At 37.6% G+C, this 21,484-nt stretch overlaps 1 protein-coding gene across 3 annotated transcripts; it reads right to left on the bottom strand.

Annotated features, from left to right (window-relative positions):
• Window positions 1–1,566: 1,566 nt before the first annotated feature.
• Window positions 1,567–21,482, bottom strand: MFAP3 (microfibril associated protein 3). Of its 3 annotated transcripts, none has more exons than XM_020978360.2 (3): window positions 21,379–21,482; window positions 12,464–12,956; window positions 1,567–5,873 (listed from the first exon to the last, which is right to left on the bottom strand). In XM_020978360.2, the coding sequence occupies exons 2-3, from the start codon at window positions 12,756–12,758 to the stop codon at window positions 5,089–5,091; spliced, it is 1,080 nt and encodes a 359-aa protein (XP_020834019.1). In that variant the 5' UTR covers window positions 12,759–12,956; window positions 21,379–21,482; the 3' UTR covers window positions 1,567–5,088. The 3 variants fall into 3 exon arrangements, with proteins under 3 accessions (XP_020834019.1, XP_020834020.1, XP_020834021.1); XM_020978361.2 differs by lacking the exon at window positions 21,379–21,482 and adding an exon at window positions 20,525–21,338; XM_020978362.2 differs by lacking the exon at window positions 21,379–21,482 and adding an exon at window positions 6,793–6,875 and having other exon boundaries at window positions 12,464–12,553.
• Between the last annotated feature and the right edge of the window lie 2 nt (window positions 21,483–21,484).

Raw genomic sequence — 21,484 nt, 5'->3', positions numbered from 1 at the left:
ACTTGAAAGTATTAAGAGAATGCTCCTAATTTCTTCCATCCATTCCCTGAAAGGCAGAAAAACTTCCAAATTCCCAGTATAAGAGGGAATGGAATGATTTTATTGACAGCTCCTTTGAGCTGGAGGGAGTTTAAAGGTTAGCTGTAACAAATTCTTCATTTTACAGATTAGGAAACTGAGACCCAACCAGGTTGTGACTTGCCAAAGTTCATTCAGCAGGCTAACAGCTGAGGTAGGACATGAATCTAGGTCTCCTAAGTCCTAATACATGCTCGTTGCGCTGGACTACATTGTTTCTATTATATATAAATGAAGCAATATAAAAGAGACAATTAACTAGATTTGGAGTCAGAGGACGGAATTTTCAAACTCTGCTCTGCTACTTCCTTGCTATGTGACCTCTGCAAAGTCATTGGCATGAACTGTTTTCTTGTCTTTACAAAATATGACTTATTATCATTGCCTTATTAATCTTACAGCAAAGTTCTAAGGTTAAGAATTAATGTTTTGGACACGGAATTTGTTTTTCTTGACTATGCACATGTTACAAGGGTCCCCCCCTGCCCAATAGGGGAGGGGAAAGAAGTGGGAAATAAATATTTGTTAATTGAAAATAAATTTAAAATACCTACATATTAATGTGCGTTGTTACTATAACACTAGACTGTCTGAGTGTGTGTGTGTGTGTGTGTGTGTAGCAGTAACATTTACTAGAACAATAACATAAAATTATACACACAGCCACAAGGATTACTACGAAGTGGAAAGCTAGGGTCTGAACTTGTCTCCTGATTCCTCATGCATTGCTCTATCTACTTCCTGCTCCCTGTGTCTAACAATAGAAAAATAGTCAAAGATTTTCTCTTTTTAAAATGAGTCTTTGAGAATTGCCTAGGGAACTGCTAGGGATTAAGTGACTTGTCCAGAGTCACATAGCCAGTATATATGTCAGACGCTGGACTTAAATACAAGTCTTCCTAACTCCAAGACCATCTATCTACTATAACATACTGTTTCTCCTAATGATAATAGAAATTAAAATTGGAACAACTTTGAGGTATCAACTGACAATCAACCTGACAAAACCTATAAAGTAAAATGTTGCCAGGGTCATGGGGAGATAAGGAATCTGTTGTACTGTCAGTGGAACTGTAAAAATGTGCAAGTTTTTTGGAAAACAGTCAATTATGAAACTGAACCTCTCTTCTGACTCAGAAATCCCATTGGGACTACACGTATATTCTAAAGATATCATTAAAACATAAAAGTGCTTATCTGCATAAAAATATACCCTATTGGATCACTTGTAATTATAAAACAATATGTCCAAAGCCTAGGGAATGATTTGCTAAATTGTGATAAACTGAAGTAACTGAATACTTTCTTACCATAAAAATTACTTATATGAACTATTTTTTAAAAAATATAAACTGATGTGAAGTGATGAAAAACAAAGTCAACAATACATGTTGAATATAATTACCACATAGACACACAAAACCTAAATAACAAAACTTAAGTACATAGATTAGAGGTTATAAGGGGACACAGGAAATAAATTGAAAATTGTTTGGAACTCATAATTTTATTTGGGGCTCAACTTCACATTCTGATTATCTGTATGCATTGAAAATGTTATTATTTTGTAATAACCAATTAATTAAAAATAATTTTTTATCTAGGCAGTTGGTGAGAAACAAATGGTCAAGAGGGGCCTGACGTTAGGACACTAAAACATGACACAATGTTATAACAGCAATAGTTTTGTTGTAACAACACAACAAAAAAACCTGATGCCACAAATTGGACAGCATACAAACTGGACCAGTATCTTCTTGAAAGACAATGATCTTAATAGATTTTAATGAGAAGAAAAGAGAAAATGCTTCATTTTTTGTAAAATTTATTCTGTAAGTTTACCAATGATAGACAACATTTTTGGTTGTTCATAAATCACAATACAATTTAAAAATTACAAATGCTCATGATGAAATTATTTTAGAAATATTACATAACAGCATTTTATATTATTTAAAAAATCAAGTCAGGCTAAAAAGATAAATACACTACAGCGATTGTCCAAAAACTGTAGTTTTAGTTCAGAAAGTTAAGAATTTTACAAAAAGTTAAAACCCAACAATATATGAATAATAAATACAGAGAATAATAATAAACATGGTTTCTTCTTCCTGAAAATATGTGCTAAGCAGTGCAGGGTTATTTTGCATAACATTGCTTACATCAAACATTTGATGTCACTAATGTGATAACTGAACCTCAATATAATATTGGAAAATTCCAAAATAAAAACCTCATTTATCTGTTTGCCTGAGATGCAAAGTGGCTGGCAATGATTAAATTTGAGCTGAAGTTAAGAATCTTACTTCCTCATTATATAATTCTGCCCAATGTATGTTCCTGGAATCAATTAATAATGCTGGTGTGGGGTGGGTGGGAAAGGAGAAGGATGCCTGAGATAACAATTCTGCTTAAATGCTGATTTACAGTAACTGCCAAGAGGACCAGTACCTCTAGGCTGTTCACAATTATACAGCCCCTTTTGCTTCCAAACCAAGTTACTCTTGAATACTTTCAAAATATTCTCACTTCTGAGTTAGCTAGCTTTCATCAAGTTGTATGTTTTAGTGTAAAAACACGCGGAAAAAAAATCAAATTTGGGCTTCATTTTGTTGGACATTAATCATTACAGACCATATATCAGCATTCCTAAAACATTTCAATTTCTACTATCAAAATATTCCATACAAAGCTCTTTTTTCTGTAACATGGCAGTTGTGTTCTAGAAAATGATGTATTTTCTGATCAAGTCGCATCTTCTTAGGTCAAAGCCAGCATCTGAGACATAAAAAAGAGTGTACTAGGTCACCTAAAAAAAGGATTTAAAAAAAAAAGTCTTCTAACATTACGGTAATAGTGGGAAAACAGAAGTGTTCTGAAACTTTCAGATGTTCAAAAGCAAAAATCTTTGCTCCATGGCCAAATATATAGGAAAAAATACTTGTAGAAATATGTCTATCATCTAAGTAATACACAGCCTTTCACTAAATTTTCACTGACTCAGAAATGGATGCATCATCTCTTTTTATCCTTAATGGCCTCTGATACAACTGCACATGGATCTGTTCCTGTGTAGGGCAAATGGGTTACTTCTGATCAACCAAGACAATGAGAATGATGAACTTTTATCAGTTTTTTTTTTTCTGCCCTTCTTCCTCTGAAACCAGAAATTCAATCCTGATCAAGTCTTCTCTAAAAGTTCTCCTCAGGAGCCATTCTTTCCAGGTATGTTTCAATAATTGGAAGCCGAATGACAGAAATGTGAGGTACTAAATGGTGTTTTAGTTGCCGAGTTCTTAAAATCATATGGCACTGTACTTTCAGGAACTGAAAGAAATTAATCTGTAGCACGTTTATGAGAGATAATAACACCACATCTCAAACAAGAAATGCAATCTGAATGGTTCATATACACAGCAGAACCACAAATCCCACATTACAAAATTCATGCTTTGAGATAATTCCAAGACCAATCAGCACTTTAAAGACCAACTGGTTATTTTATATTTATACAGTAATACAACTGACTTCCACTAAACTCCTAATGCCATGGCTTCACCATGTCATGGAGGTGAGCCTGGATCCTTTAAAGCCATGCGTGGTAACTCCAAGCTGAAAGGGACCACTGATAGATTATGTGTCTGTCATTCAACAAGCCCAGGAAATTCAGGAAAGGCTTATCATCAAAAGGATGGCTTTCCAGGTAATGAATTTTTTTGGCTATAGCAACTATGAGTTGGTTGAAGATATATACACATCAATGAAATAACTGACTCTTTGAAATATCAAAGTAAACATAACACAGACTTTATTATCTTTTTTATTAAAGGTTTACAACTCCTGGGTAAACCTCTTGAATTTCTTCCAACTGGTCACTAATGCAACCCTATCTCCAAATTCAAATAACAGTATGGTTGGAGGGATGAGGGCTGGGGGCAGATGCAGAAAGATAATCTTTATTGTCATATTTAAATGACTAAGGAGAGATGATCTATGGACTTTCAAAGTCTGAGAAATTGGTTCTGTATTCTTGGTTAGAATGGGATTTCTCCCACACAATCTTTTTCCAAAACTCAGAATACCTGAAAAGTTAGTTTGAAAAATTATTACAAATCTTTATATCTCATGATTTACACCAGAGAAAAGCAGTTGGATACTATATCTTGTTCAAATAAACATCAAAGAAAATATTTCTCAGGTGAAATTAACTTTGTGAATGAACCATTTCGATGCATTAATTAATGGTAACCCGGTGACCTAAAAGATATCTTTTAAATGGAGCAATTTATCCAGATTAATTTATTTATGGATTAAAATTAAGTCTCCCATTTTATCTGTATATTTTATCCTGTACATTAACAAATATACAAGCACAGTTCATCATACAGATGTAACCAAGGTCATGCAATTTCGCTATCCATGTGATAAAATATTTGGGGAAAACCCCCCTCCTAAATCCTATCTCTTGGCATCATGGCATTAGGGTAGGTACCTAAACAAAGGAACAAAGTCACGATCTAGTCCCTTCCCTAAATTGGTGGTGAAAGAGTGGGAAGGATTTTTTATTGGGATGTGTTAAAGATTTTGCTGGTTTAGAGAAGATGGCTAAAGGAATTCTAGAGCTTGAAAGTGGCTTAGAGATCATCTATTTTGATCGTCTTATTTGACTGAGGCCCAGAGAGTTAAAGTAATTGTTTGGGGCTACAGAACTAATCAATAAAAGGGCAACAAGGACCACAACTCTACTCTCCTTCTAATCTGATTTTTCACTATGCCACACTGATTTCTAAGATCTCTTTCAGCTCTAAAATTCTAGGAGTCTATGTCTGAATAAAATTTGGGGAGCTGACAACCATGGATGAGAAATAACAAGAAAAAAATTTGGCATTTCCCCCCATTAAATTTGGCCATTTTCATTCTGCAAAAAAGCCCAGTAATTTCCATCACTGTTGGCGAGACATGTGTGTTCTCCTAGATACCTTCCCCTATGTGGTGGGAAGAGATCAAAGGTTAACTTTCAGATGCCCCATCTTTGCAGTTGGAGTTGAGTTCAGGAGATCCTACCTCTTCAGATGGGTTGGAATGACAACTGTTATGAGAATCCATACCAATGCTTTGAGTTTCTGACTGAAGATGTACAGAAACCTGAACTGCTATCTCCTGGCCCTGCTCATTCAGGGAGCCATCCTCTGAATCTCCTTCTGGTGAATTACTACGCCCAATATCTGAAGTGATGACATAGATACCATCTTGGGCGCTGAGGGCTGGCCTTTCTTTGATTCTTTCTCCCATGTCATCAGGATCATCCACCCGCACTGCCTCAAACATCTCCTCTACAAATGCCCTACAATTAAGAATGAGAGGTGGGAGAGGAACACTTCTCGCTAGCTCTTCAATATAGCGGGCAAACTCCATGGTCTTAAACTGTGTAACTTTGGCCAGTTCTAGGGTCTTGGCTGAAGTAATGATGGGAATGCGTTTAGCAATCTCAAAGGCCTTCTGAAGTTTCTCTGCACCTTCTGTCCTAAAGAACTCATTGATGGCTTTCTCAGTCTTTCGAAGGTGGCTACTCATCATGCACAGACGTGTAATATTCAAGATAAGAGTTATTGTGAAGGCAATCAGGCAAACAATCATGTAGTAGATGCTCATGTCTCCTGAAGTGAAGATAACTCTTAAGGTGACAGAGTAAGAGGCATGGACTGGAGATGTGACTAAACAAGTATAAAGCCCACGGTCAGCAAAGGTTACGCTGGTGATATTCAGGTGGTTTTTGAAGATCAACCATTTTCCACCTAGTAACCCAAGAGGAAATTTTTTTTAAAAAATGGTATCATAAAGTGTAAATAAACATGCAAAATTCTTAGTAATATTCCAATACAGAAAGTTCTTCATGAAAATATTCTATCCAAAGGAAGTGCTATATTGCTATATGTTTGAGTAATATAAATCATGGATTTATGAACTCAAAAGTCTGGGCTGAAAAAGAAGCCTGGCAGAAGACAAACGAAAATCTGACCACAAACTCAAAATGGGATTCCTTCAAGCTAGTAATTTGTGTAGCTACCAGATGCTTCACTGCTCGACAATGAGAATAATCTGTAGCTTTCACATTTTTTTGAAACTTAGAAAATTGTTGATTGTCTACCCAAAGAAAATGATTTGACTTGAGAAATCAGAGACTAAGTTTTTTGTTGGGTCAACATCACTGATTTCAGTTTTCAATACATTTTTCTGACACAGACAGTAAAGACTACAGGTGATTTTCTTAGAAAAACCTTTTGATGATGAAATTGATTTTTTTAAAGCAGGTTATAATATCTTCAAAATATAAAGTATATAATTTTAGCAGGATTTTAAAAATTTTACAGCTCAAAGTGATTTTAGAAGTCATCTATTCCATCTATCCCACCTTAAGCAAGATCTCTTTCACAGCAAGTAATATCTATCATCCTCTTGAAGACTTAGTGATGGGGAAGCCCATTTTAGTTTTGGACAGTTTTCACTGTAAGGAAATTCTTGTATACCTAGCAGAAATCTAGCTACCTGTAACTTCACATGCACTGGTCATAGTTCTACCATTTGGGGCTAAGAAGAAGAAATATAATCTCTCTTCTACATGTAAGTCCTTTGAATATTTGATGACAGAAATAATATCCCACCTAAATCTTTTCTTATCAGACTAAATATCTATCTTTATCTCATTCAACTGACCTTCCTCTGGTCACGGTTTTAAGTCTCCTCAACATTCTGGTTGTCCTCTCTGGACATGCTATGTTTTTCAATGTCACCAAGAGCTGAAACACAAATCAACTGCTTGCTCAGAAAGCACTGGGAATAAGCAGCCTAGCAGGTGGAATAAAAGCTGTTTTAACGCTAGATCGCACTTCACCTAAAGATCTAATTAATGTATGTAGACACACATATGATTTATGCATACCGATCCATGCCTTCACAAGTAGCTAAGAAACTGGGGATGATTAACCTAGAGGAGCTATGGGGTGGGGTGGTGGTAGAACAGAATAAGATCAATATGGAGGTCTGTCATTTGGGAAAGGGCGGAGTGACAAACTGAAAGCAACAGGTAAAGATTCAAGGAAGGCAGATTTCAGATGGATACATTAGCAACTCCTAACAATTAGAACTAGTTAATAACAGAACAAATGGCCTCAGGAGAAAATGACTTCTCTAACCCTAGAGGTGCTGCTATAAGATCATTTTCTGGGGATGCTAGAAAAGAGCTGGCCTTGGTGACCTCTAGGGTCCCTTAAAACTCTGAGGGTAATAACAAAGTATGACAACTGTCTACACAGTTCTCCAAACTACATAACAACTGGGATTGATTTTCAATAGTTCTCGCCTGGCTTTTTAATCTCTGGAAAGCAGACACTGTTTTAGATGGAAATAAATGGCAAAATCTTGTGAGAAATTGTTGGAACTATCTTCAGTTTTACCATAATTTAGCTTGACTTTATGTTTATTTAACAAAATCTATCTCTTCATCTACTTGTTAAGAAAAAATACATCAAAGAGCACGAAGCTATGAATATGACCATCATTCCTTAGAAGTTCTACTTTTTCCCTCTGAACTTTGAGCCTTGCAGGGAGCACTACATGAATATATTATATATGAATTCCACTATATGGATCCATATTATTATCAATAACACAGTCTATTTATTAACTGTTTCTCTTACAATTTTAAATCCTGCCCTTTACTTGCTGATAATAAAAGATGTTATGAGCCTCACACCAGACTGACATGCTGACTATAGGCAGCTAGGTGGCGCAATGGATAGAGCACCGGCCCTGGATTCAGGAGGACCCGAGTTCAAATCCAGATTCAGACACATAACATTTACTAGCTGTGTGACCCTGGGAAAGTCACTTAACCCCACTGCCTAACTGCGACCCCCCCCCAAAAAAAAAGACATGCTGGCTATGCTAGTCTCACTGAGATTCATACACTTGAGTCAACACAATTTCATAGCAGTTACTGAATGTATCATGAGCAAGACTAAAGGTTTTCAAACCTAAGAAAGGTAGGAAAATGAAATTTGTACTCCATTTAGGAGTGCTAACATTTCAGAGTTGGAAGGAACCTTACAGAACATCTAAGTCTAGTCCCCTCATTTTACAGATGAGGATACTGAGGTCTAGAGAAGACAAGTCATTTGTCTAAAATCACAGAGCAGAGCTAAAACCAGCACAAAGAAAAGACTCCTAATCCAAATCGAGTGCTCTTCCCACTTGGCAGGTCTAATCCAAGGCTCCAACTATATGGACAGATGACCCCTACAATCTTCTCAGGAACAAATCCTTGAAGAGAAAAAGAGGACTTGGAGATTCTGCTATTGTTGCAGAACTGTTTAAAGCCTTCAGAGATACCCATACAGAGTTATTCTGAAGGCCATCCTTGTTGTTCATATACAAGAAAACCTGGCTGGGAGCTCTCTCTAAATATGATAATGGAAGAAAAAGGGGACAGAAGTTCTTCTAATAGTAAAATTCTAAACTCTGAAGAAAATATTTCTTAAAGGCTCTTCCTCCCCTTCAGAGGTTGGCTTAGCTATCATATGTAATATCCCATAGCAGCTATCAAAAGTAAATACAATATTTTAGGGAGATTTGAGACAGGTGATCATTTACTCTGAAGCTAATTATCTACTTTGGAGTTGTCTGTAAGATCACAGGGTCTAGAAAGCACATCTGGTCCAACTCTTCATCAATGTATAAATGAGTGAATTAAGGTCCTGAGCATAGAAGTGACTTGCCCAAAGTCACACACAGTTAGCTTATAAGCATCAAAGTCAGGATTCTAATCTAAATCTTCAGATACCAAATCCAGTGTTCTGCCATATTACTCTAGTTTTGTATTTAAGTTTACTAGTTAGTAAAACCCTATTCTTCTTTTCCTAGGAATACTATCTATATTTTTAAAATTCTATTTTTATTTTCAGTTCCAAATTCTCTCACTCCTTCAAACCCCTACCCCACCCATTGAAAAGGCAAGAAATGTGATATTCATGATACATATTAAATTATGCAGAACATATTTCTGCATTAGCCATCTTCTGAAAACAAAAAGAAGAAAAATAAAGGAAACAAATATGGTTCAATCTGTACTCAGAATCTATCAGTTCTCTATCTGGAAGTAGATAGCATTTTTCATCATAAATCCTTTGGAGTTGTGGTAGATCACTGCATTGATCAGAGTTGCTAAGTCTTTCACAGTTGATCATGTTATAATATTGCAGTTATTACGTACATTGTTCTCCTGGTTCTGACCACTTCACTTTGTATCAGTTCATACAACTTAGGTTTTTCTGAAACCATTCCCATCAACATTTCTTACAGCACACAATAGTATTATTTCATTATATTCATAACTTGTTCAGCCACTCCCCAACTGATAAACATCCCCTCAGTTTCTAATTCTTTGCCACCATAAAAAGAGCTGCTATAAATATTTTTGAACTGATGGATCCTTTTCCTTTTTCTTTGATCTCCTTGGGATAGAGATCCACGAGTGGTGGGTCAAAGGGATATGTGCAGTTTTATAGTCTTTTGGGCATAGTTACAAATTGTTCTCCAGAATGGCTGGACTAGTTCACAAGCTCCACTGACAGTGATTTAGTGTCCTCATTTTTCCACATTTCCTCTAACATTTGTCACTTTCCTATTCTGTTATATCAGCCAATCTGATGGGTACAAGTGGTACTGCAGATGTTTTAATTTGGATTTCTTTATTAGTAGTTTACAGCATTTTTATATGACTACTGAGAGTTTTGATTTCTTCCTTTGAAAACTTCCTGTTCATATCCTTTGATCACTTTTCAACTGGGGAATGGTTCTTATTTTTATAAATTTAGATTGGTTCTCTCATAGAAAACATTTGAGAAATAAGACCTTTATTAGAGAGACTTGCTATAAAAATTTCTCCCCAGTTTCCTATTTTTCTTCTAATTTTGGCTGCATTGGCATTGTCTGTGCAAAAAAACCTTACATTTAAAATTATCCATTTTATGTCCTGTGACCATCTCTCTTGTTTGGTCATGGGCTCTTCTTCTATCCATAGATCTGACAAGTAATTTCTTCCATGCTCCCTTAATTTGCTTATGATATCATTATGCCAAAAGCATAAATCCATTTTCAGCTTACCCTGAGATGTTGCTTTATGCCTAGTTTGTTAGACTATTTCCTAGTTTGCCTGGCAGTTTTTGTTAAATAATGAGTTCTTGACCCTAAAGCTGGGATCTTTGGGTTTATCAATCACTAGGCGACTGTGTTCATTTGCTTCTGCATACTGTATACCTAATCTATTCCACTGAACAACCATTCTATTTCTTATCCAGTACCAAATTGTTTTAAGTGATTACAACTTTGTAATAAGAGTTTGAGATCTGGTACTGCTAGGTCCCTTTACCATTTTTCTTCATTGATTCTCTTCATATTCTTGACCTTTTGCTCCTCCAGATGAATTTTATTTTTTCTAGCTCTATAAAGTAATTCTTCGGTAGTTTGTTTGGTATGGCACTGAATAAGTAAATTTATTTAGGTAGCACTGCCATTTTTATTACATTGGTTTGGCCTACTCATGAGCAATTCATATTAAGATCTGTCTTTCTTTGTGTGAAGTGTTTTGTAATTATGTTTATATAGTTCTTGAGTGTGTCTTCACAGGTAGACTCCCAAGTATTTTACAATGCCTGAAGTTATTTTAAATGGAATTTCTTTTTCTGTCTCTTCCTCTTGGGTTTTGTTGGTAATATGGAACCCTACCAGAGCCAAAACTTCTAACTTTTGGAAATCAGTTCCTCTGCTGGTTGCAATTTAAAAAGAGAAAGTTCTGAAAACAAGGGTTAAATCTCTATTGTTCACTACCTTTTCTTTCTTTACAGACAGAAATACTAGCTCAGGATACTTTGCATGAAGGGGGTGGAAGAGGAAACTGAAAGAAGTTTACTTGGCAAATAACAATGGGGTAGAGAGGGAGGGAGGGAGGGAGAGGGAGAGGGAGAGGGAGAGGGAGGGAGGGAGAGAGAGGGAGAGAGAGGGAGGGAGGGAAGAGAGAGAGAGAGAGAGAGAGAGAGAGAGAGAGAGAGAGAGGAGAGAGAGAGAGAGAGAGAGAGAGAGAGAGAGAGAAACCTTTCTGAAAATTTTGCTTAGGAGTTCAGAATTTAACCTTTATATCCCAGGATCAACATGTTCATTTTCAGAGGTATATCAGTTTCAGTTGTTGTTATCCTTTCTTGAACAGAGACCCAAGTGACAATGGTCTACATTAAAATGGTGGTTTCATTAAACTACAGTAAGTTCAGCAAAATTCACTAAAAAGAAACAACCTATTTCATTAGTACTATATTTGTGTAGTTTTTAAAGATCAAGGGAAAACACAAAAAAAGCAAGGAGAATATCTCTTGTCAAGTTTGCAAAAGTATTATAGAATCTTAGGGCAGCCTAGGGGTATTCTTGGCCATCTTTCTGCCTCCAGGTGGGTAAGCCCCTCCACAGAGATGAATATCTTACAACTCTCCAGGGAAAGGGAAGCCAGTTAAATAATCTCCTTAGGTGGCCCATTTCAATGCTATTTAAATACTTTATTTATAATTTATGACATTTTTATTTACGTTTAACCTAGTTCCTTCTTGCCACGTTACTTTTTTAGTCTATCTTCAATATAAAATAATTGGTCACTTCCTTTTTATTCTCTAGCTTTTTCTTCATTGTAAATGATTAAGATGTCTTTCTCTTAGACAAATGTATCTTGCATGAGGCACATAACATTCATGTTTTGGTTGCAGAATTCAAAGAGGGAATGCAAACTCTTCAAATACATGCTTCAAGAGCTCATTGTATAGCATGGAATATAGAGGAAAATCATGTAGAAGGGGAGGATAACTTCTAGTACCAGGTTCATAATTACTTTACAGGCATCCCTGTTTCCCATGCTAATCTAGAGTGAGCCACAGTAAACTTTGGTACATGTGTTTCTCTTCCCAGGATATTCTTGGGGTTACTAATACTCAAACTACCAATTCTAAGGCAATATGAAGCCTATTAACAGAACAAAATAATTTTTATTATTATTTCTGCTACCAAATTTGTGATTAAAGGGATTTTGCCCAGAAGGAAGCACGTCTGGCAATAAACAATCTTCCACAAGGAATATTAACCTTGTACATTTTTGCTGGGATGAAGAGAATGTATATGCTGGGTACCTGTTTTCCAAATTTAAGACTTTACTTTTTTCCCCCTGCTTTCAAGGTTTTACAATTGTTTCAAATATTTCTTAGGCTTTACCTATGTATTTTCCACATGCTGCTTCATAATAGGTACCTGCAGGTGAACAGAGTAAAACAGATCGAAGTTTAGCACTGCTTACCTCCTCCTTCCTGATCAAGCAACAGCCCTTTGGAATTATACCAAAGAATGTCTTCATAATGGCTACTGGTGAGAAGACATTCAATCAGAACACTGGTTCCCTCTTTGGCTATGACGAAATCACCGCTTGTGTGGGAATTAGAAGAGATTTCAAAGTTTGGGTGAAAGGAGACATTGTAAGTAGTATGATTTGTTTCTACTGCTATCGTTCCATTGTATTCTACATCATCCAGTGAAAATGCGGCAGGAATAATGGCATTCACCACCAAAGTGAATAAGCAATAGTGTGGCTTCATGAGAAATTAGACAGAACTTTTGCTTTTCATTGAGTTTGGAGCCTTAACCAAAAAGCTGAATTTCTTAGAAAGCTAGAGCATTTGTATTGTCATCAGTGGAGTGCATCTGTTCCTTGGCATTACAGTTTCCTGGGGAAAAGATGTATCCCAAATGAACTCTGAAATCTTCAAGTTTAATGGAGATGACCAGGAACTAACCTAGAAGAAAACCATAATTAAATTTTAGAAGATCAAGATATATCAATTATTCAATAAAAAGTAAGCTGTGCAATAAACAGTGACAAATATAAAGACATGTCATTAGCCTTCAAGGGACTGTGTAGGGGTGATATGTACCCAGCAAAACAAAATACAAATTAAAGTTATGCTAAGTGTGTGAGAATACAAAATACTGTCAGATCAGATGAGAGATCGCTTCTGGCTGCAAAAGTTAAGAGAAGACTTACAGAGGAAATGTATTTGAAATGGATCTTAAATATAGCTATGAAGTAATGAGGCAGACATTGGGTAGAGGAGAAGAGGGAGGGATATGAGGGCATTGTGTAGGAACAGGGAAGAATAAGAGCAAAGGTATGGAATGTACATGGCATGTACGGAAATGTACATGGAATGTTTTATATAAAAGGATAAGGCTTGAGATAAGGCTGAAAAGGTAGGCTAGAATCATACTGTAGAGCCATTTTTGTAGATTGTTTCATACAAAGATCAAGAGTATTGACTTTATATTCACTAGTACCAAGAAGCCACTGAAGGTAGAATGGGACAATTATAAAAGTTTTAGAAATATTAATAAATATGAAGTACTTAAAGCAACAGTGGCACAGACATTGGATAGTGTAAGAAGAGTCAAAGGAGAAAGAAAAATCTCACTATAGAAAGGCAGCATGGTATAGTATGAAGATCACTGCCTTCAGGAGAACTGGAATCTAAATCTGGTTTTGCCACCACCTGTGTGACCTTGTACAAGCTCTCTCTGGGCCTAAATTTCTTATCTGTAAAATGGGAGGGTTGAAATACATGATGTCTAAAGTCCTTTTCAGATCTAAAATTGTTTCTGAAATTCATGGTGCTGACTCTGCCTCTCACAGGCTCTGTGACTTTTGGTCAGTTTCATCAAGCAGGCTAAATGAAATCATACTGAAGGTCCCTTCCAGGTAAAAAAAAATTATGATTCCATAATTTTATTTCATTGTAACAAAAATGTATGTAATGAGAACCAAATGCCAGATAAAATATTTAGCATAATGATATTTTATTTGAAACTACACCTTTGCCATCTGTTGTTATACCAACACAAAGTAAACAGAACTGTTTTTCATGACCATAGCAATGAGAAGCAATGAATCATTTAAATACATACATATATCAAGAATAAATAATGCAGCAGTTCAGATTGTCTCATTCTTTGACTTAGGAAGAATACTGCATATAAAACATATGCAAATAGTTACTGTTTTCTGAAGTTATAAAGTTCTTTTTCACAAAAATGTTAGGGACACGGATAATATTTTTAGTTTTTCCATTAATCAGGAATGAATATATTTATAATATTTGCAACAGAGAAATATTAAATTCTAAGTTTTCTTTCCTATGAAGTTTTGTCCTCCCCAACTTCCTTGCTGCTTGGGGACTGGGTGCTGGGCAGGAAGCTCTAGCTGAAAATGAAAAATCAAGAGAAAAGCAGAACTACTCTAGGAAGGAAAAGGTTAGTCATTTCCGGATAACCACAGCCTGGAATTCAGACAGGAAAAAAAAGAGGGCTTTGGGGTGCATTTATGTTCATAACCGGCATTTCCAAGATTCTGGCTGTAATGAGATGGTAAATAGCGAAGCAATGTGGGGCTGTGGAGGGTACTGAACTTAAGAGAAGATTCCAATCCTGGCTCTTTCACTTACTTCCTGTGTGAGTGCGTGTCATTTCACTTCTTAGCCTCAGCTGTGAGGGAAGATCGGGGCGGGATGGCGGGGAGGCTAAGTCCTTACGAAAACCTGTCTTACAAATGTCCTAAACATATGAGCAACTGATTGCCTACATGCAGTGCTTACACTTCCTGTCTGCTCAGAGGCCTCAGCTGGCTGACTGAGTTCAATGTCATTGGCTAGCTAAGATGAAGAATGGGAATAGACTTTCCCCTACCATCCCCTTAATCCCTAGACTAGATGTATTTCTCCACTCTTCTTCAATCACAGCTCAGAGCTTTCTCGCCGGTACATCCCCATATATTTCCTCTTTAATTTCCTGCTTCCATTTGTGAATGTCCCATTCTTTCTACGGACCATAAGCTCCATGATGGCGGGTGGTGGTGGAAGGAGGTGGGGCATGGTTTATAAGTCTTTGTACCTTATGCTTAGTGAAGTGTTATGTACATAATAGGTACTTAATATAACCATAAAAATTAAAACAGGAAAAGACCTCATGTATAATCTCTTGAACCGAATTCTCTATTTCCTTCCATATTTTGCAGTTACTTCATATAAATCTCTTCCTACTTTTTCCTATTAGAAGTCTATTTTAGACTAGTTGTGAGTTTTTAAAACAGCATAGCTAATAAGCCTAAGAAGTGAGCTCATCAATAAGCATTTATTGCTTACTCTGTGTCAGACACTGAGCTAAGCACTGAGGATACAATGAAAGACAAAACAGTTTCTGCTCTCAAGAAGTTTGAATTCTAATGGGGGAGATAATGTGCAAGAAATCATATATGTAAGATATAGTTTAAGTGGAAGATAATCTTAGAAGGAAAGCACTAGTGGGCTTGCTGCACAAAGTGGTATTTGAGCTGAGTTTGAGGAACTAGAGGTAAGAAAGGACAGCATTCTAGGCATGGGGAAAAGCCAGGGAAAAGACATGGAGTCTATGGAATGTCCCTGTGAGGACCGGAAAGAAGGTCATTGTCCTTGGCTTGTAGAATATGTCGAACAGAATAAAATGTAAGAGGACAGGAAAAGTAGGAAAGGGCTAGACTCTGAAAAGCTTTAACAGACAACAGGATTTTATAATTGACCCTGGAGTTAATGGGAAGCCATCGGAATTTACTGAATGAAGGTGTCTGGGTGATATGATCAGACCTGCCCTTTAGGGGAATCACTTTGGAAGCATAATGGAAGATGGATTGGAAGGGAGAGAGAAATGAAACATGACCAACCAGAAGGATACTGCAATAGTACAGCGGTGAGGTGTTGAGGGACTATACCAGAGTGGTGGCTAAGTAGAGGAGGAGATGTTTATAAGAGCTATTGTGAAGGTAGAAACAATAATATGTGGCAATCGATTAGATATGTGGGGTCAAAGTGAAGAGCAGAGGATGACACTGAGGCTGTGATCCTGGGTGACTGGAAGAATGGTGGTGCCCTCAATATCTGTTGTTTTAGAACTCAAAACCAATTTTCTTATATAAATTGTTATAAATGCTGGTTAGTTTCTCCTGTTATTTCAAGAAAGTGTATTTAACCTAAAACATAGCAGAAATAGCCTATATTTGCAATGAAAAATAGAAAAAAATCCCACCGCAAAACTTAGCAAAAACAAGCTTGTTTTGAGTTCTAAAAAAACAACATGAATCACAAAATTTGAGAATTAGAAGGAATCTGAAGGGTTATCTAATTGTTTAACCACTGTCTCTGGCAAATTTTTACTGGTGTACAAAAAGATTCCTATTTCCTAAAACCTAAAAAGTTAAATAAAATTCCTCCTGGTTATCTTGGGTTTTTCCTTCCCCTCTACCTCTTGGTTCTTACTTAACTCTGAGATACATCAGTCTGAAGTTTCAGAATAAAGAACAGTCCACAACAGAAAATTTAAGTATTTTATCCATCTGTAATATAGTTTGGGTTGGTAAATACTGAACTATTGCTAGTAAGTACTTACTAAATGCTATTCAACCTCATGTCTGATGCATAAGCCCTCTCTCTACAATATCCCTAACAATTTTTCACCCTACTTCTACTTGCACACTTTCAGAGACAGGGACCTCATTTCCTAAATTGGCAGCCTATTACAATTCTGGACAACTCCACTTGTTAAGAGTTGCAAATTTTTCATACTGAAAATATGCCTCCCTGTAACATCAACTCAGTGGTTCTAATTCTTTGTTCTGGAGCTACACAGAATGAGCCTAATCTCTCTTTGACTAATAAACCTTTGGAAAGCAAACACTTTCTAAGTTGGAGACTTCTGATAATTGTTTTTATAAATATTTATAGATATTATACACATTTATGAAAATACTTGAGACATAGTTTCATAAAGAAAGTCAAAACATAGCTTGTAAATAGTTAACAGTATCTAGATTAAACTTAGTCTAATATACCACGTTATTTTGCAAATATTTTATCTTACTTGCTATATGTTAATAGGAGTAAAATGATAAGCACTCCACTGATTAACAATTCAATTTTTTCTTTCCGGTATGATGGAATTAAATACAATTTGTTAAATACAAAAATGCACAATAGTTTAATCCTGGAGAGCAATTTTGATTAACTTAAGTGATTGAAAAGATGAAAAGAATCTAAAGCTATCATTCTGTATAGATTGTCCTATTCCTATTTTTGCCAACTTCAAAAATGACATTTCCTTTCTGAAAAACTAAAAAAAAGGAAGTGATATGAGTAATTTCTGTTCTGGTGGCTTAGTAAATACAACTGGTTAAGAAAATTGATGTTTGCAGACCTGATTCAAGAAAAATTCACAGTTGCCAAGTAGACTTTTTTTTAAATAAGATTCCAAATACTTTGGAATATATAATTACAGGCTCTCACTTAATTTTCAATCTCTCCTTGTCTATTAGGTATAAACATGCCCATATCTCTCAAAAAAAAATCACTTTATCCATCCATCCCTGTTAGCTATCATCTGACATCTCTCTTGTCTTTTGTGGCTAAACTCCATGAGAAGGCTATTGACAGTAATAGGTATCTCCATTTTCTTTTCTCTCACTTTTAATTCCCTACATTCTAGCTTTTGACTTCATCATTCAACTGCAACTACTGTCTCCAAAGTTATCAGAAATCTCTTGTCAAATGTTATGGCCTTATCTCAATCTTCATCCTTCTTGACCTTCCTGTAGCTTTTGACATGGTTGATCACCTTTTCCTTTATATTCTCTTCTGAGTTTCTGTGACACTACTCTATTTGATTCTCTTCCTACCTGCCTGACCACTCCTCCAGTCTCCTTTTCCTGGATCTTTATCCAGGTTATACCAGCTAAATCACAAATCCCACAGGACTCTGTCTTGGGATATTTTCTTTTTTCTCTCTATACTACCTCACCAGCTTCCACGGATTCAACTGTCATCTTTATGCTGATGATTCTCAAACCTACTTATCCGACCCTAATCTTTCTTTCTTTTTTTTTTTTTTTTGGTTGGGCAAAGTGGTTAAGTGATTCGCCCAGGGTCACACAGCTAGTAAGTGTCAAGTGTCTGAGGCTGAATTTGAACTTAGGTCCTCCTCACTCCAGGGCTGGTGTCTATCACCTAGATATCATTTCGGACCCCCCACCCCCGCCCCATTTCTTTCTTAACCTCCAGGCTAGCATCTCCAACTGCCTGCTGGACATCTCCAACTGAATATCCCATAGTCATCTTAAACTCAACACGAGTAAATTGAATTTATCCTTCCCCACAAACCCTCCTGCCTTCCTCATTTTCCTATTATTGTGGGGGGTGTACTACCATCCTCCCAATTACTCAGGCTCTCAACCTAGGTGTCAATCCTCAATTCCTTACTCCCTCTCACATCTCCCCCCACCCCACATCCAATCTGTTGTCAGTGCCTGTAAATTTTACCTCTTTAATCTCTCTCCCATACATCCTTTTCTCCTCTCTCACACTGCAACCACCCTAGCAGGCCCTTATTACCTCAGGCCTGGACTACTGCAATAGCCTACTGGTTGGTCTGTCACAAATCTCTCTCTTCGCTCCAGTCCATCCTCCACTCAGCTGTCAGTACAGATCTGACAATACTGTACCCCTCACCCTCTTCTACTCAATATAACTCCACTGGCTGCCTATCACCTCTAGGATCAAATATACATTTTCGTTTTGTTGGCATTAAAAGCTCTTCATAACTTGTCTTCCCTACCCCCTCTAGTTTTATTATAGTTTATGCCCCTCCCCCACTTTAATCCAGTGACACTGGCCTCCTTTTATTCAAGAGACTCATCTCACAGCTCTGGGCATTTTCATTGGCTGGTGCCCCATGTTTAGAATGCTTTCCCTTCTCATCTTCACGTCTTGGCTTCAAGTCTCTGCTGAAATCCCAACTTCTACAGGGAGTCTTTCCTGAGCCCTCTTAATTCCAGTGCCTTTCCTCTGCTGATTATTTCCAATTTATCCTGTTTATATTTTGTTTGTACACAGTTGTTTACCTATTGCCTCCCCTATTAGACTGTGAGCTGAGAACAGAGACTGTTTTTTTTCCACCTTCCTTTGTATCCCTAGCGCTTAGCATGGTGCCTGGCATGTAGGTGTTTCATAAATGCTTACTGATTGACTGGTTTGAGCAACTTTGTACCAGGTAATTGTTAAGATCTAGGTGCTGCAGTGGTTAGAGTGCCTGCCAGGGAGTCAGGAATTCAGACACTTGCTTGTTGTGTGACCCTAGGCAAGTTACTTAACATGTTTGCCTGTTTCCTCATCTGTAAAATGAGCTGGAGAAGGAAATGTCAAACCACTTCAGTATCTTCGCCAAGAAAACCTCAAATGGGGTCACAGAGAATTGGATATAACTGGCCAAAAAAAATATGCTTCCAAACAATGCCTTAGTAATTTCACACTCATAATTAACAGTTTGGAGGCTTTCAGATGCAGCTTTGAAAAAGCATGAAGAGAGATCTGGATTTTAAATCAGAAGACCCTGGTTTAATTCTCCCCTTCTCCCTCTCCATTTGTTAAAAATGTGACCTTAGACAAGGTCCTCACCTTTCTGAAGCATTGTTTCTTCCTCTGTAAAATAAGGAAAATAATACTTATTCTACTAACTGGATAACTTATTGCACTTTCCTGAGTCCTAGTTTTGTCATTTAAAAAATGAGGGTCAGATAGCTGAACTATGTATTCCACAGAATTGTCCTGGGGATCAATTAAGTTGTGAAACTGCTTTATAATCACAACGCATTAAAGAAGTTGCGTTATTATCATAGCTTCCTCACGTTTATTTTCAAAAAGTGACCCTTTAACACTTTACTGTGGTAATCAGTTTACAGTGACCACTTTTGAGGTTTTTCAGACTAGTTCTCCAAATTCTGATCAAGTCTGAGGTGAGAAAGTTGTTGGCACCCCAAAATATCCTGCCCTCTTACACTAGGAAAAACATTACTGCTGCATGGTGACTTTTGACTAATTTAAAAAAAAATTGTTAGGGAAATAACATAGATGAAGCTGAAAGTGGAACACTAGATCTGGACTTTGGTTCCAACTCTGTTACACACTAACGTCATCATGATTTTGGATGCTGATTTCGTTTAAAAAAAACTAAAGAACTGGACTAGATCAAGAGTTCTTAACGTGGAGTTCTGTGAATGCATTTTTAAAAAAATATTTTGAAAACTGTATTTCAAGATAATTAGTCTCCTTTGTAATTCTACATATTTTGTTTTAAGCATTAAAAAACATTCTGAGAAGGAGCTCTTAAGTTTCACCAGAATACCGAAAGGATGAGAGTCACAAAAAAACTTAAGAACTCCTGGGCCTTGATCTCTAAAGTCCCTTCCATTTTCACAAAGCTGTAATTCTACCATTAAGACAGTCTGAAGGCAACTCACATACATCCTTGAAATACAAAAGAGGCTACTGCGTGCAGAGCACAGTACGAGGCACTGGGAAGATCACAACCATCTCCATTCGATTCCATCGAGCACAAGGTACCAAGACGAAATGAAAAAAGTCCCTTCGCACACAGGAGGTCACATTTTCCCTGAGTCGATAAAACACGTACACAGACACGTAGACACACGATGGGCTGTGGGGAGAATGGCTCTGCACAGAATCTGATGCCCCTTGAATCGTGTCCTGAAGGAAACGAAAGATTCCCCGAAAACCTGGGGACAGGTAAGGCACGAGGGGCAGCCTGTGCACGGAGGCAGGAGATGAAAGACGGAACTGCTTACAATTAAATCTATGAACGAATGAACAAGCCTCTGATCTCGGCCCGATGAGCTCTTTAAAAATAAGCAAATGCACCTCTGACCTCGGCCACGCTCTTGGGAGGTAGCCTCACCATTCCAGCCACCTGAACAAGTGATCACCAGTCGACGTGGTCAAACCAGTCTGTGTCATTCTCTAACTCGGTCCCCAAAGAAAGGTTCCATCAGGAGGAAGGGAAAGGGGGCAGGGGGGAGAATGAAGGGAGGAAGTTGAGGACGTGGGAGAGCGAAGAGAGATAACGTCGGCCTCGCCGTCCCCCCTCATAATGCACCCCCTCCCCTAAATGTGAAGGGGGGGGGCTTGGGCTAGACCAAAGAGGAGCGGGCAGGTAGAGGGGACTCGGGGACGAAGGGAAGCTCCTCGGCTCCCTGCCTCAGTAGCTATCTCCCGCCGCTCCGCTCGCGCGCTCCCGCCATCGTTACCTCACCGGCTCTAACTGCCCCCCTCCCCGCCTGCCAACAGAAACACTGACCTGCCTCGGGACAGGAGACCAACGTTCCTTCCGGCCGCGGCCGCCTCGGCAGCTGTGCCCCCGGAAGCACTTTCCGTAGAGGCAAGGCGGGGAGGGCGGAAGCCAG

Source organism: Phascolarctos cinereus, unplaced genomic scaffold, assembly GCF_003287225.1.
Source record: "Phascolarctos cinereus isolate Bilbo 61053 unplaced genomic scaffold, phaCin_HiC Scaffold_2;HRSCAF=192, whole genome shotgun sequence".
Classification (NCBI taxonomy): Eukaryota; Metazoa; Chordata; class Mammalia; order Diprotodontia; family Phascolarctidae; genus Phascolarctos; species Phascolarctos cinereus.
Note: the sequence above shows the minus strand (reverse complement) of the source record. Positions and strands in the feature narration are given on the sequence as shown.

Coding starts and splice junctions, on each gene's coding strand:
- MFAP3 (XM_020978360.2), bottom strand. CDS start 12,758: ATGAAGCCACACTATTGCTTATTCACTTTGGTGGTGAATGCCATTATT. Junction 5,874..12,463: donor GCTTGATCAGGAAGGAGGAG/GTAAGCAGTGCT, acceptor TTGGGTTACTAG/GTGGAAAATGGTTGATCTTC.